The sequence below is a fragment of the Apiospora hydei genome (genome assembly GCF_038363865.1).
Source record: "Apiospora hydei strain CBS 114990 chromosome Unknown utg000006l_segment0_segment0, whole genome shotgun sequence".
Classification (NCBI taxonomy): domain Eukaryota; kingdom Fungi; phylum Ascomycota; class Sordariomycetes; order Amphisphaeriales; family Apiosporaceae; genus Apiospora; species Apiospora hydei.
In genome coordinates, this window is record NW_027117365.1 from 3,568,594 (window position 1) to 3,584,237 (window position 15,644).

Below are 15,644 nucleotides of genomic sequence, written 5' to 3' on the forward strand. Positions count from 1 at the left end.
ATGAACGGCCGCAAGTGTAACGCATACCCAAGCTCTCCTCTCCTTGCGGCTCGCACGCCTTTCGGCAGGGCCTTCTGCCGAAGAAGCGCCCACTTTAACCAACAGGCAGTTCGTGGAGCACATTCCTGCGATGCCATGGCATATGGCGTTGGGCTCGCTTCCCAGATGATCTGCCTCATCGAAACCGTTACCTGCCCGTGCATCAGAGACAAACGCGATACCCTGCAAAGGTGACATCTGGGCGGATCGGACTGGCACCCTGTCAGATGGCTGTGAAAACCGAACCAAAAACACCCGTGGATGAAGTGCTTCGGACGTATCACCTCCTACACAGATGTTGGGTGTATATATGGACGGTAGTCCCTCGCCAACTCAGCACGAGATTCTTTCCATCCTCATCCAACGACAAGTGCCTGCCCTTCTCTAATTGTTACGTTCTTTTCTTTACTAGTTCTGTGAACTATCTTTGAATTCATCCTCTATACATTCTTTATTACTAGTGCTCTTGATCGACTTCCCTTCTTTAGGCCGGGCCTCATCTTACAAGCATAATCCGACAGTCTTTATACACCTACATCTAAACCCGTCAAGATGAAGTTCGAGTCAAGTGCTGCTTTGGCGGTCATGCTGGGCGTGGCCACTGCCCGCCCTGATGCCGTTCTCGAGGCTCTCAATCGCCAGTTGTCCCGCCGGGAGGTTCCCCAGGAGCACTCCCACGACAACATCCTTAACGTCGTCGCTACTTCGCTGAAGCTCGACAACCCTGACAACATTCAGGATCCTGTCTTCTCGCTCCTTGGAAACAAGGCCGCAGCCGAGGGTGCTGGCAACGTCAAGGACCTGGACTGCCTGCAGCAACGCATCGCCGACCAGGCTTTTACCAACGCCAAGGCCGCCAACGATGTTGATGGCATGGCTAACGCCCTGATCTTCCGTGCCCTCGAGCGCAACACCGGCTCTGTCGGCCTAGCCTCCGTCCTGTGCAAGTCCGAGACGGCCAAGAACCCCGAGGTCGCCGCTCTCCAGCAGCACCAGGATCCGGCCTCTGACGGCGCTGCCGAGCTCAACAAGCAGATCACCCTCACCCTTGCCACGCAGCTGAGCTCCATCGGCGCCGACCCCGCCCTGGCCATCCAGTCCGGCACCTTCGCCCCCGGCAAGGTCGGGGACGAGACCGGCGCTGGCAACACCTGTGACGACATCGACCCCAAGGGCTGCATCAACACCAAGGGTCTCCTGGTCCCCGATGTCACCGAAGCTGAGATCCAGGCCGCCGTCGCTGGTGGTTCCGGCGCTGCTGCTGGCAACTCGACCAGTGCTACCCCGGCGAGCAGAGCCAGCGCCAGCGCTGTCGCTTCGGCTCCTGCCTCTGCTTCTTCTTCTGCGGCCGGAGCCAAGCAATCCGGTGCTGCCAACTCTGGTAACAACAACAACAACAACAACAACGCTGGCAACGGCTCCGCCGCTACTGCTACCAATCTCAACAAATTTTCGGGAAGCACCGGTGCTGCCCCTATCCCCATCACTTCCGACGCCGCCTCCAAGAAGCCCTTCGGCGTCAACGGCTCCCAGTTCGTGAATCTGGGCGCGGCTGCCCAACGCGCTTGCGACGTCCAGAAGAACGCCTGCGCCAACGCCGTCAATGGCGGCAAGGACAACTCCATAAAGGTCGCCGACTGCGATGCCCAGCAGCAGCAGTGTGTCTCAGCCAACGGCGGCAAGAAGCGCCGCCAGGCCAATGGCGGCGCCCTCGACACCGGCTCGTGCGGCTCCCCCGCCATCCAGTTCTCCTCCAACCTGGCCGACCGCAAGGGCGAGTCCGCCTTCGTGCCCGTCAACACCAAGGACTTTGCCCACGGTTCCGCCCAGAAGCCCGGCATCATCACCCAGTTCATCTGCCAACAGCTCGGTTCCAAGTGCAAGGCCAGCGCCGCCACCGTCAGCACGTGCAACCAGGCTGCCCAGGCCGCCAACGCGGCTTCGGGACAGGCTGCTGCCGACGCCTTCAACTCCGCTCTCGGCGCCTAAGCAGCAGAACACACATATATGAACCTACCTCAGTAAATCAAATACCATGATGGAGAGAGAGAATAATAGTTGTACGCAAGCGGCTGAGTGGATGGGACGAATCGGTTCATCTCTCCCCTGATGGCCAGGCAAGGACCAAACCGTCCATGAGATGGAATGGGACTATATATTGATGACTTTCATGACGGATATCAAGGCATCATTACGCCGGATTATGAAAATAAGAACTTTAACTCAATAACTCGTCAATCTTCCAACCAATGAACAAGTGATGTGCGGTCGAGAGACGGTATTGATCAATCCGTATATCACTTAGTCCATGGACTGAATTGGGTACATGCTGACGAAGCTATCAGTTTCATGCCATGCTGCTTATGCCCGGCGACGGATGTAAGAGCTAAAAAGAAAACATGGGCATGTTTGAGATTGACCAGGGTATGATAAGGTCGAGCTGAGTATCATTTCTTAGCACTCCATCGAGCGAAGTCCATAACACTGGGTTTGGTAGCAGGACATTTCCATTGTGGGCCAGATCGAAATAGTATTTCTACAACTACCTGGCTTGAAGTTCTAGATACGCTGTTTTATTCTTCGTTTCTATGAGCTGATTCAGCAACGCCAAGGTGTAGATCTGAACCACCCAGCCTCCTTTGCCATTCCGCCTCGCCATGTCCAGCCAGAACTACCATAATCCACCCTATGCCGTGCGTTCGCTTAGACTGTGACGGCGTCGCATGAAGGCAAACAGTCGCCGTTTGTGGCGCTTAATAGCTGCGTCCGAACATGACATAGCTCTGAGCAGTGGCCTGGCATTCAGGGTTGAGACACTTGGTGCCCTCAGCCAGCTGCTTTGGCTGCTCGAAAGGAATGCAGAGACTCTTCATGCCCATGGAAGGTGCCTGAGGGACCGAGGCATCGGGGCTCTCATCATGCTTGGTGGTTGTAAGATCCTTGATCTTATCCTCGCACTTGGGTTCCTGGCAGAAGGGAATAAGGACGACATTCTTGGCGTCGAGAGCAGGGGTTACCTTCTCCCAGTCCTCGACAACAACACGATGCTCGTCAAAGGAGGCCTTGGCCTTAGTGTATAGATCCTTCTGGATGGTCTCCAGGAGCTCGGGGACCTTGGTGCCGATCTCGGCAATGGGGATGGTGCCCTTCTCGCCTGTGTCACGACGAGCGTAACTGACGACTTCCTTTGCGGCATCCTTGGGACCGAACTCGATGCGCAGGGGGACACCCTTGAGCTCCCAATCGTTGAACTTCCATGCAGGAGTGTATCCTTCTCTTTGGTCCTCGTCCGTCCGTACGCCAGCGGACAAAAGTGTCTTCTTGATATCTTGGAGTTGGGCGGCGTGAGATGCTTTAACCTCCTCTGTGACGCTCTTCGTGATGCCGACAGGGACAATGATGACCTGGATCTTGGAGATTCGTGGAGGGAGAACCAGGCCCTTATCGTCACCGTGGATCATGACCATGACACCGATCACACGCGTCGAGAGACCCCAGGAGTTTTGCCACACATTGATGTGCTTCCCCTTCTCTGCAGGATCTTCCACAGTGATGTCAAACATCTTACTGAAGTTTTGGCCCAGGCAGTGGGATGTGGCACCTTGAATACCACGACCATTGGACGGGATATACCCTTCAACTGTTGTCGTGTAGTATCCACCAGCAAACTTCTCGTTCTCGGTCTTCTTGCCGCGTACAACAGGAACGGCCAGGATTTCCTCATAGATTCGAGCATACAGCTCAAGAATCTGTAGAACCTCTTCGCCAGCAAGCTTTTCGGTCAAATGTGCGGTGTGGCCCTCTTGCCATAAGAATTCGCGCGCTCGGAGGAAAGGGGTGGTCTGCTTTGCTTCCCATCTGACGACTGAGTTCCATTGGTTCAGTCTGAAGGGCAAGTCTCGGTGCGAGCGGATCCACTTGGCATAGTAAGGGTACATGACTGCCTCCGATGTAGGGCGAACCGCGACGGGAACCTCAAGGTTCTTGTCACCACTATCGGATGGGATAATCAGCTGACTGCAAAGAGACAATGACTTGAACCTGTGAAAACAACTTACGCCTTGGTAACCCAAGCCAGTTCGGGAGCAAAGCCCTCCACGTGGTCCTTCTCCTTCTCGAGTGACTTCGCCGACAAGAACATGGGAAAGTTGGTCTCGTCGACACCCAGAGCCTCAATTTCGGCGGTGAACCATTTGCGGATAACATTCCAGATGTACATGGTGGCTGGGCGCATGATGAAGAAACCAGAGATCTCGTTGTAGTACTCGATCATCTCGGCCTTCAGCACAACCTCCTGGTACCACTGGGAGAAGTTATCCTGTTTGGATACGGTGATACCGATGATATCGTCGGTTTTCTTACCGCCGACCACAGGCAGAGATGCTTGCTTTGCAGCCTTTGCGGCCTTTTCGGCCGCCTTCTTCGCTTCCTTCTCGGCCTTCTTCATCGCGCTCTTCGACTGCTCGGGTGCAGATGCGTCCGCCATGATTGCGATGTGGGGGCAAGGGGTTGCCGTCAAGATAAGAGAAATGGGACAAGCTTGGGCAATGATATATATCACGAGTTTTCGTGGAGGATGACTCGATGGATACTTGCGGTGACAATTTCTTGGACGGTTCGCCGCCTGAGTCACTTGCCCAATCAGTCGGTCGGGTAGCTGTCGCGAAAACAGGGGAGGCGTGCCTGGGAAATTTATTGATCAGAAACAGCCCCGCGTTTTCGATAGTCATCCAGTGTGTCCCTATGGAAAGGAGGGGTCCAGTCATGGAGGGGCAAGTACTGGATAAATGGAATTTGTGCAATTAACAGGTACGAAAGCGGCCCGGATCAATCTCGGGCCCGCCCTAAACAAAATTATTGAAGCTCTAGCAGCCCCGAATACTGCAGCAACGACGATAAGCTAGGCTACTACCTGGCCGCAACACGACACAGTCCGAACCGACCACCGTAATCCCCATAATCCTCTTGAATCTTCCGTTTCACTAGTTCCCGTGCACACATCAGGAAGAGCTCGAGATCGACACGACAATATGGCTTCTATGTTCGAGCAGCCCGGAAACGGGACTCTGTTCTTGGGAGGCCAGAAAATCTCTGGCGCCGACATCAGAGATCAGAATGGTAGGACAGCGAACATTTTACCCGGGGAATCGGTCTAACAGTGTACCTCTTTCAGTTTTGGCCACCCAAGCTATCGCAAATGTTGTGAAGAGCTCGTTCGGTCCCAGCGGTCTGGATAAGATGATGGTCGACGACATCGGCGTTAGTAGCTGCCAACTACCTTGCTAGGAATTGTTTTTGCTGATAACCGTTGCAGGATGTGACAGTGACCAACGACGGTGCGACGATCCTCAGCTTACTAGATGTCGAACACCCGGCTGGCAAGATTCTTGTCGACTTGGCCCACCAGCAGGATAAGGAGGTCGGAGATGGCACAACATCCGTCGTTTTGATCGCCGCCGAGCTTCTGCGCCGAGGCAACGAGCTCATGAAGAACAAGATTCACCCGACGACCATCATCACAGGCTACCGACTGGCCATGCGTGAAGCGATCAAGTATATGAACGAGAATATCAGCATAAAAGTCGAGCAGCTCGAGAAGGAGTCCTTGCTCAGCATCGCCAAGACGTCCATGTCCAGCAAGATCATCGGTGCCGACTCGGATTTCTTTGCTCAGATGGTAGTCGACGCCATGCAAGCTGTCAAAACTACCAACAACAAAAACGAATCGAAATACCCCGTCAAGGCCGTCAACATCCTCAAGGCACACGGAAAGAGCTCCCTCGAGTCCATGCTGGTTAAGGGTTACGCCTTGAACTGTACCGTGGCTTCTCAGGCGATGAACACGCGGATAACAGACGCCAAGATTGCATGCTTGGACATGAACCTACAGAAGGAGCGTATGAAGTTGGGTGTTCAGATTACCATTGATGACCCGCAACAGCTGGAACAGATCCGTGCCCGCGAATCCGGCATGGTCATCGACAGAGTCGAAATGATTCTCAAGGCCGGTGCTAATGTGGTTCTCACAACCAAGGGAATTGATGATATGGTGCTGAAGCTGTTCGTCGAGCGAGGCGCCATGGCTGTCAGGCGATGCAAGAAGGAGGATCTGAGACGAATTGCCAAGGCCACTGGCGCGACTCTGCTTAGCACCTTGTCCGATTTGAACGGTGATGAGAAGTTCGAGCCCTCGTACCTCGGTCATGCTGAGGAGGTTGTGCAAGAGCGAATCTCGGACGACGAGTGCATCCTGGTCAAGGGTACCAAGACACACTCATCGGCATCTATTCTGCTTCGCGGCCCTAACGACTTTACCTTGGACGAGATGGAGCGCTCGGTACACGATTCTCTTTGCGCTGTCAAGCGAACTCTGGAGAGTGGAAGCATCGTTCCCGGAGGCGGTGCCGTCGAGACTGCCCTTCACATCTACCTGGAAGAGTACGCCGGCACCGTTGGATCCAGAGAGCAGCTGGCTATTGGGGAGTTTGCACAGTCTCTCTTGGTTATTCCCAAGACACTGGCTGTCAACGCGGCCAAGGATGCCAGTGAGCTCGTAGCTCAGCTGCGATCAAGGCACGCCATATCCCAACGGACGCAAGAGGGCGACGCCACACAGGACGAGAAGACGATTGCCCGCATGAAGGGCTACAAGAACTACGGTCTGGATTTGTCGAAGGGAAAGGTGGTGGATGAGATCAAGGCAGGCGTATTGGAGCCCAGCATTAGCAAGATCCGGCAGCTCAAGAGTGCGGTCGAGGCCTGCATTGCTGTAATGAGGATAGATACTCTGATCAAGCTGGACCCCGAGCAGCAAGGCGAACAGGATGATGGCCACGGACACTGAGAGATATGAGTTAATCCACTCCACCCTGCCAGGTGTTCTGCATCAGACATGTCAAAGGGTGCGGAAAAACCTAGATATGTTTCTATCCCTACGCAGAAAGCTACCATACCATCGTAGGTAGGACTAGATGATGGATAATTCGACTCTTAGTCAAGAGGCAACCTGAATAGCGTGAAGTAGACTTTGCCCATGCAGTCTACTTCGTCACTTGATCTGCGGAAGCCAATCGAGTTGATGTTTGGTCCCGCGCGTGAGTAGAGGAGCAAACGCATCGTGACCTCGGCTGTCAGAGGGATCTGCCCAGGACGAAGATCCGGGCGGTTGGCATCGGCCCCACGCTACGTCTCATCCTAACCTAGCCCATCTAAACCATCCAACAAGCTGTACGAACCTTGGACTGAGGCTGATAGATTGCATTTCTCTTTGTCAATAAGACGAGGCCGCACACGTAGTGGTTGCATAATTGGGTTAGAGGCTGACGAGCCAAACTACACTAATCCCATCACTGTCGCAGACTAAGGTGGTTCATATGACCCGGACCCGAGATAAGGAAGGGTAGACACGACGTCGGCGCTCGAGTTAGCACCAAACCCCAGGCAGCCAGGTTTTCACCGAATCACCACAGCGCCTTGCTAGGCAGAGTGAAGCGCGGGCCATTACCACTTATCAATGGCTTTATTGCCATGGTCCAATGCTTCAATAGGTTGTCAAAGAATGGAGATAGGACAAAGGGCGTGTGGTTCAATGAGGGTCCAGGCTGCACGCACGACCGCCCCGGTTATGAGACTGCCAGCCACCGAACCCGGGGACCCCCGTCCAATTCCGCAGTCAGAACTGTAGATTCCGTCGAAGCTCGTAGGTGCTTGTCTTGTTATGCCGAGCGCCGTTGCGCCTAGTCGATCGCTACCTGCGCTTCCCTACGTCTGTTCTATTCCATTAGTCACAACTGGGATAATTCCCGAGCATGAGAACCTTGGAAGACTAAAAAGGGAATCGAGAACCCACTTTCATCCACGCCAACGGCATTCCTCTGTTGAACACCTACGTCTCCCTCGAATTTCCCCCAGATTGTTTTCAGATTGCCACTACATCCCTACCTAGATATCCTCAGAACCTCTGGTATTCTTATCCGAAGCCTCCAGATTGATATAAGGCGCTAGTGTTGCTGTCCAGTTCTGATAATATAAAAATCAAGTCCACCTTTCTCACCAACATCCGAGGCATTCATTCTACAATGGGCTCTCTTCCCCACACAGGCCTCCCCGATGCGGAGTCTTCTGACCTGATTCTCACGCATCCGACCCAGGATGAGAAATATGCTACATGGCAGCTGAACTCAAAGGAGTGGAAGGGTGCCCTTTCCGAGGAGGACTACCTCCGCCGGGAACCTTATCTGGAGACGGTGCCGCTGTCCAAGGACGGAGGCATGCAGCATTGGGTTCTGACATCGGAGGCCACGCCGGAGGGGGCTAAGCGGACCGTGCTCTCAAGCTGCGAGACCCTCCGTAAGCGGGTCCTCGTCGGAGACGCCGCTGGCCAGATCAAGGAGGGAATCGCCTATGGGGTAGGGAGCGTTTTTACAGATCCCTCGCTCAGGGGTAACCGATATGGGGCCCGAATGCTGAGAGAGCTCGGGAAGATGCTGCGGAACGGCGTCGAGCCTCTTGGGTGCCAACAGCAAAGACCCCTAGCCAGTGCTCTGTGGAGCGACATTGGGAAACAGTTTTACGCCAAGAAGGGGTGGCCGGCCTATCCAAGTCTGCACGTGACCTTTGCCATCCCTGAAGGGATGCCAGCAGGTGGCACGGAAGCAGCACGCCATGCCCGGCCCATTACCTACGACAACCTGAAAGAGTTCTGCGACTTGGACGAGAAGCTCATGAAAGAGCAACTTGCGAAGCTCCGGAGCGATGGGAAGACGAGGTTCTGCTTCGCCCCCGACTACGACATCATGCGGTGGCATTTCTATCGAGATGACTATATTGCGCGATCCCTTTTCAAGGATCGTGCCCCCGCGGAGACGAAAGGGGCTGTAGCTGGCCCGGATGGAAAACGTGTCTGGGTACTATGGGTCAAGAATTTCCACGAGAATCCGCAAGAGACGGCCAAAAATAAGATGTACATACTTCGTCTAGGCATTGAAGACGAAACAGCCCCGACCGAGGAACTTGCCGAGTCGTTTGCCGCAGTAATGGACAAGGCTCACGAGTACGCAAGGGGCTGGAATTTGGGCAAGATCGATCTGTGGAATCCGACCGCCACCATCTCGTCGCTAATCGAAGCCAGTGGGCTGCAGTCAGAAATCGTCGAAAGACACGTTGATAGCATCCCCAGCATGACGTTGTACGGGGAAGACGAAGGAGGGCATATCGAATGGGTTGCCAACGAGAAATATTGCTGGAACTGATCGCTGCTTTAATGCCTCACACCAGGGGCCTATTGGGCAGGGAGCCGCCTGGCGCTTAGGATTATGCTGTTTTCTGGGAAACGTCTATTTTTAATTTGTCAAAGAGCAGTCTTCGCAGTGTCGAATTAGAGAATGACAAACACCGACAGGCAATGCAATACCTAAACAAAACACTGCCTATCTCTGCTCTACTGTGTTGGCGAAAGGTCCATGAGGTTGATGTTGACGTGCTGTCTGGGTGTAGTGATGACAACTGTAATAATGATGAGTGATAATGAAACATGTCTGCATGTTACAAGTATGAGTGATAGGTCATATATAAATTTATAATTCTATGTCTTTGGCTGTATAAAAAGATACTTCAACAGACTCGTAAGGATACATGTACATAGAATGATAATAACAAAACGAAAACAGAGTTGATTTCGAATTCGAAGAGTACATTTTATTATACTAAACATATTTTCTATAAGTGCAGGGCGATGACTTCTTATGGTACCCGTTGCGGAGAGCAGGTCTGGATTGGGGAGGATCGCCAGCTATATAGCCGCATATGGTTAGTCGGCACTATTTTTAAGTTGGGGGCACTCTCGACCAAGCTGGGGGCAACTTACAGTACCTACTAGTAGGAACCTGGGGCGCACCGACATACAGTAGCAGTACCTGCCTCTGAATGGATGTCTGGGGTATTGATGTTAGCTGACAGCTTATGTAACCTAGCATGATATAGGTTCGAAATGACCCGAGCTGTGTTCCATGCACTCACTCATTACCTCTATGTTTCTTAGTATTGCGTAATGATGGCGGGGGTTTTCCATGCTGTCCACTTGTCCACTTGAATCTGCACTGGCTGTGTGTGCGTGTGTGTGTGTGTGTGTGTACTTGATGGTGAAAATGGGCGGCAACAGGCAGCACGAGCATATTAATTTTGATTGATAAATGGCTCTCTTAACGTATGTTGGGTCCCTGGCGTATGTGCATACGTCCTACTGGCAGAAAGCGGAAAACTCAGAATCGACCTGGAGTAAAGGCTTGTCTTGCAGGTGGACTTACTTCAAATTGGCCGGCCTGTCGCAAAAGGAAAGCAATGGCCCAGCACACACTTTTGGGAGCCTGCGATTTCCAGTCTCCTGCATCGGGATGTTTGTCCCTTCAACAACAACAATAACAACAACAACTGCCTACCTACTCGAGCGAGAGACAATCACATCTTCTCTGGCCTCCAAAGTTGCTCCTCGCTTGTTTCGACCAAATAGATTGAGCGCTTCTTTCCCGCCTGCACCTCGTTCCTGAGAGCAGACCCAAAGCGTTGCGAGCAACCTTGCTGTCTCCCCGCTTCCCTTCCTGCTGAGCGCCTTCGGTGCATTCATTCACTTCACGGCTTGCTCGTCCTTTGATTTCCGACAAAACAATACAGCTATTGAGCGCACCGAGTAACGCCATTCCTCCCTGGTCCAACTCGTCTTATTTCTCCCCCGTCACGCCAGTCCATTCGTTCTAGGAAGTTCACATTGACCAAGTCCGATCCGATGCACAGGCATCTATTGCATTTGCACCTACCATTCCGGGAACGAGTGTGATGACTTGCACTCTAATCACCAATATTGGCGATATTCTGACCTCGGTAAGTCCAAGATTTCACCAGCACCCGTCGCCCTGTACATCTAGCATATCCAAATACCCTACATGATTGAATCTCCTCGCCAAATTCGCGACTTCGAGTACTGGGGCACCAAGCGCTCTACAATAGTCGTACCACTGGTTTGTCGACAAGGCGAGGGGGAAACCCCAAACCAATGCGGTTCTCAGGGTTTTGGGAAGAAACTGCCCTTCAATCCAGCCCCAGTGCGACTCTGAACTTCTGCCTTGTTCAAACCTCCCACTACCTATTTCATTCCCCGTTGCAGCTCAGCAATTGCGATCCACCCACATGTAGGCATTGTGATTTTACCATCATCTGAGTCTGCTCTCGCCCGCTGCATTGGCCTGGCCCACGATATCCTGGATCTCTTGGCTCACATCGGCTTTGCTTCTGCGCCTTTCACGGACTTTGGCTTGGTTACAACCTGGCACAAAGGCTGTAGTCGCATGGGAATGTTGATCGTCGGCTGGCTACAAGACGGGTCGGTCCCAGCATCTGCGACCATTGTGTTCATGTTCCCTGGTTTTCACATGTCCTTTTTCTGCAATTGGCTAACAACTTCGAGGCAGACGAATCCGTGGAGGCTGCTTGGGTGTCGCGCTTCTCAACTCGCGTCCCGATCTCGGTGGTCGTAGGACCTCCTTTGTGGCGCCCGACGGAGCTTAGAAAACCAATCACCAGAACATCACCAACATGAGTAACCCCGTCAATGGTAGCCTGGGGCTCATGGCGGAAGTAATTGACCTCGTCGACTCTGAGTCGGATGATGGTCCTGGGAACTCCGACCAAGTTTCGATGCAGCAGAAGCAAACATGCCTAGCCCACGTTCTTAGCGTCTTTGAAGACATATGTCCGACTCATCTGGCAGGACTTGCCGAAGTGCACAACCACAATGCTGAGTACATTGTCGCCTTGATCGTTGACCAGCAAGAGAATGGCACCCCATACCCAAAACGTGAGAATACTAAGAAGCGGAAGCGTGCGGAAACCAATTCTCCCGCAGTCGAAGAAAGTGCAGCGATCAGAGCAAAATTACACGACCCAGAGTACAACAGAATCATGACTACATCTCGGTATAAGGACATGGCTGTGATACTGATCTCCCAGGACTACCCTAAGGTACCCAAGAATACGATCAAAAATCTCCTCGCACAGCATGGATCATCCGTTTTCCATACTTACACAACCATGGACGAAGCAGCGAGGAATTGGAACCCTGCGGCACCACTTTGGATTGAGAAAAAGACGGCGACCAAGTTAGAGGTCAAATATAGCCGACAGAACATTGAACAGCTGCTCCGTGAAGACGCCTCAGATGGTGAGCTGGCAGCCCTGAAAGAATTTGTGGCTGCACGACGCGTTCGGGAAGAGCACGAAGCCAAGGCGGCTGCAGAAGCTGAGGAAAATGCGAACATGGACAGAGCCATTACTAGTGGACAGGTTGCTGAATGCGGCTGTTGTCTCGACGACGTACCCCTTAACCGCATGGTGCAGTGCGATGGAGAGGAGGCTCATTCGTTCTGTAGGCCCTGCATGAAGAAACAAGCAGAGAGCCAGATAGGCTACCAAAAATACCAGCTCACTTGCATGTCCATGGAAGGGTGCCAGGCTGGTTTCTCGGCATCACAAAGAAAGACGTTTCTTGACGAGAAGCTACAAGTTGCTTTGGACCGCATCGAACAGCAAGCGATGCTCGAGATGGCAGGGATAGAAAGCCTCGAGACCTGCCCGTTCTGCCCCTTCGCGATGGAGTATCCACCAGTTGAAGAAAACAAGGAATTTCGGTGCGCAAATGCGGACTGTGAGATTGTCAGTTGCCGATTATGCCGCAAGGTGACACACATACCTAAAACCTGTGCTGAAGCTGCAACCGAGGAAGGTCATGAGGCACGCCACACTATTGAGGAGGCAATGAGCGAAGCCATAATACGACGATGCAATTCTTGTAAGGATCCCTCCCAGGCCCCGCTCGAGACTGAACAGCCGAACCTGACAGGTGAATCTAGGCAAAAACCCCTTTATCAAGCAGGATGGATGCAACAAGATAACATGCACTCGGTGCAGAACAATACAGTGCTATGTCTGCCGCCAAACTGTCAAGGGCTACGATCATTTCAACGATGCTACTCGTGGTGGAAAAGAAGGACAATGTCCGCTATTCGATGCGACGGAAGAGCGCCATGAAGCCGAAGTTCAGCGTGCCCAAGAGGAGATGAGAAAGAAAGTCGCGGAAGAGAACCCAGATCTGGTAATTTCTAGTATTCCTTAACCCCATCTACCTGAATGATCCTTTACCTGGAATGGCCTGTCATGTACGTACGGGCCCAGTGGCCTTGGGGGTTCCATCGGTCCCAAACTAGGAAGATTTCATGGCTATTGCGCATTTTGACCCTTTCAATTCTCATTCATATGTAGCCTTTTGTGCCGAAAGAGATAGTATCAAATGCTAACCAGCCATGCATAGGATAACACTGCACTGGACATCAAAGTCTCCAACAAGGTCCAGGAAGACGACAAGAAGCGCAAAGAAAGAGACCCCGGTATCAGAATGAGATAAGAGGCGGTCGGCATTTCCCTATGAATTTCCTGGGCGGCCACCCTCTTGTCCTTCCATTAGTAAATGCCGCGCCGCTCCGTCCCGGCCAAGCTAATGCGCCAGGACCTGGCGTGCAGATGGGGCAGGCTGATGGTCCAAGACCGGAGGCACAAGTAGACCAGAACAACGGCAACCCCCGTGGCAACAGCGACAAGGGCACTTGCATGCAGCGCAACGAGCGCATCAGCACATCGTGAAACAGTTGGATAATAGGAGGAAGGACTTGCTTGTAAAGTTTGCAGATCAAGCGCCGTTTGCCAGGGCAGCCATGCCTCAAGGACCACAGCCCGCACGTTATCAGGGCGCGATCGCACAACCTGCCCTACGCAACATGCCGCCTGATGGAGAAGCAGCGCCTGCCAATCGAGCTGAAGTGTCCGGGCGAGCACATTTGGGAAGGGTTCATCGACCGCCTCAGCCAAATGATAACCACAACAGTGAGGGCCCAAGAGCTATTCTACAAGATCAAGGGGTTGGTCGAGAGCAAGCCCAAGCTCGTGCTCGATTATCTGCTGAAGCTCAGCCAGGACTTCGGCGTTATACTGAGATAGCACAAAGGCTGTTTGGCAACGACCACCTTGCAGCAGCGACTGTTGCTGCTGTTGACGGACGTGCTCCGAACCATGCTAACCGACGGCGAGGTGTTCTCCCTGGCAATGGCGATGTTCCACGCCATCGGGCCGCACCTCAAGGGGAGCCACAAGACGCATTTATTCTAGGTGGGATGGGCCCAGATGTATTGGGATTTATGCCTCCCGCTTTCGCACAAAAGCCCGAATTTCCTGGCATGCGCGAGTTCTTTGAACCACCGCTAATGGGTCCAGCAGCAGTGGTGAATCGATTGCAAAGGGGCTGCCACGCTTTGCGACGGAATCCCGAGCAACCAGAACAACGACCAGGTCGACAATTCGGAACAGTCAACCCGGTCAGACGCCAGGTAGGGCCACAAGTAGGCCCTGGGCTGGCATCAGCCCGTGGCATACAGAACAACAGGGCTTAGAGGGCATTGAGTGCTGATGACGATAAGTTCTGGGTGGATGAGGAGTCGGAAGCCTAAGAGGGAAGGTTGCTTCATTCGCCTTCACATTGAACTCCTTTTCTTCTGCCACATTCCCTGCCACATTATTTCAGAAAAGACCATCTGAATATCTGTTCTGCCGCACTATCCACTTACTGTGCAAGGTGATGGAACTTCTTTCTTCAGGAGCGTGGCCATGTCGACGAAACGGACGGAACTTGATACCCAGGTTGCAGCGTTTGATTGCATTTACATTTCTAAGCGCAGCCACGAGCTCAGCGCTTCGGTAGCACATATCCTCATGCCAAGTATGGTTTTGAAAGAATAATGAATTCTGGACATGCAATGATACCAACTGATCTGAGTTCGTCGTGTACGAGTCTCGTTAATGGCGGAAGCACTGCTCAGGGACAATCTAGGCCCATTGGCAAAACACTTGAGGACTCCAATGGTTTCGCTGCATACAGTACAAGTACTTATCCGGCTCGGTTACAAAGAGTCCCCTGCCGAGCCGGGATTTTCCACTGAGGGGGTTTTCTCAGCTCCTTCCATGACAGGACTCCAAGTTGCAACCACTGACTTATCAAATTACCTAGTGTTCATTCGATCATGGAAATCAAGGCACTTGTGCATCCTTGTATCTGAAAGGGGCCGATATCTATTCGAATAACCTCCACGACGATCATCGGGGGCCAAGGAGGAATTCGCATGTATCCCGTCGACCCCGCATACAGGCCTCTCGGCAAGTCCCATAGCCCCTCCAATCGCCGGCCTTCAGCTCCGCTTATAGAAGTCTATTTTGCATACATTGAAGGAAGCGTCGGAACAGGTGATGACCGGAAGGTATGCCTTCCTTGTTTCCATGATCAGGTCGTCATTTATTCCCCCACATCACATGCCCGGCCCGCAGCGGTCCGTCTTGTCTCTTCCGCAGCAGCAGCCATATGGTCTGCAGCCACCGAGTCGCCTCCTGCGCGTGTTCCTTGGCTCACGTCTCTCTCCTCCATGATGTTACATCCATTGGTAAGACAATATCCCGGCCCTTGCAGTTCGGTGTAGCGCATTCCGCGAATAATCTTCCACGCCTCGGCAGAAGAC

The 15,644-nt window shown here is 52.9% G+C and overlaps 6 protein-coding genes across 6 annotated transcripts; 5 read left to right on the top strand and 1 right to left on the bottom strand.

Annotated features, from left to right (window-relative positions):
- Positions 1 to 591: 591 nt before the first annotated feature.
- Positions 592 to 2,028, top strand: PG997_008341 (uncharacterized protein; the record flags this gene model as incomplete). The annotated part of the gene is made up of 1 exon (XM_066812656.1): positions 592 to 2,028. One exon carries the CDS (start codon positions 592 to 594, stop codon positions 2,026 to 2,028), a length of 1,437 nt encoding a protein of 478 aa, XP_066667998.1.
- A 764-nt stretch (positions 2,029 to 2,792) lies between these two features.
- Positions 2,793 to 4,525, bottom strand: PG997_008342 (uncharacterized protein; the record flags this gene model as incomplete). Its single annotated transcript, XM_066812657.1, has 2 exons — positions 2,793 to 4,032; positions 4,098 to 4,525. The coding sequence occupies 2 exons, from the start codon at positions 4,523 to 4,525 to the stop codon at positions 2,793 to 2,795; spliced, it is 1,668 nt and encodes a 555-aa protein (XP_066667999.1).
- Positions 4,526 to 5,069: 544 nt separating this feature from the next.
- PG997_008343 (uncharacterized protein) lies at positions 5,070 to 6,883 on the top strand (the record flags this gene model as incomplete). The annotated part of the gene is made up of 3 exons (XM_066812658.1): positions 5,070 to 5,157; positions 5,213 to 5,298; positions 5,354 to 6,883. The coding sequence occupies 3 exons, from the start codon at positions 5,070 to 5,072 to the stop codon at positions 6,881 to 6,883; spliced, it is 1,704 nt and encodes a 567-aa protein (XP_066668000.1).
- Positions 6,884 to 8,117: 1,234 nt separating this feature from the next.
- PG997_008344 (Lysine acetyltransferase) lies at positions 8,118 to 9,290 on the top strand (the record flags this gene model as incomplete). The annotated part of the gene is made up of 1 exon (XM_066812659.1): positions 8,118 to 9,290. One exon carries the CDS (start codon positions 8,118 to 8,120, stop codon positions 9,288 to 9,290), a length of 1,173 nt encoding a protein of 390 aa, XP_066668001.1.
- A 2,335-nt stretch (positions 9,291 to 11,625) lies between these two features.
- Positions 11,626 to 13,725, top strand: PG997_008345 (uncharacterized protein; the record flags this gene model as incomplete). Its single annotated transcript, XM_066812660.1, has 5 exons — positions 11,626 to 12,733; positions 12,797 to 12,877; positions 12,939 to 13,180; positions 13,397 to 13,472; positions 13,550 to 13,725. 5 exons carry the CDS (start codon positions 11,626 to 11,628, stop codon positions 13,723 to 13,725), a joined length of 1,683 nt encoding a protein of 560 aa, XP_066668002.1.
- A 71-nt stretch (positions 13,726 to 13,796) lies between these two features.
- Positions 13,797 to 14,528, top strand: PG997_008346 (uncharacterized protein; the record flags this gene model as incomplete). The annotated part of the gene is made up of 1 exon (XM_066812661.1): positions 13,797 to 14,528. The coding sequence occupies one exon, from the start codon at positions 13,797 to 13,799 to the stop codon at positions 14,526 to 14,528; it is 732 nt and encodes a 243-aa protein (XP_066668003.1).
- Positions 14,529 to 15,644: the final 1,116 nt, after the last annotated feature.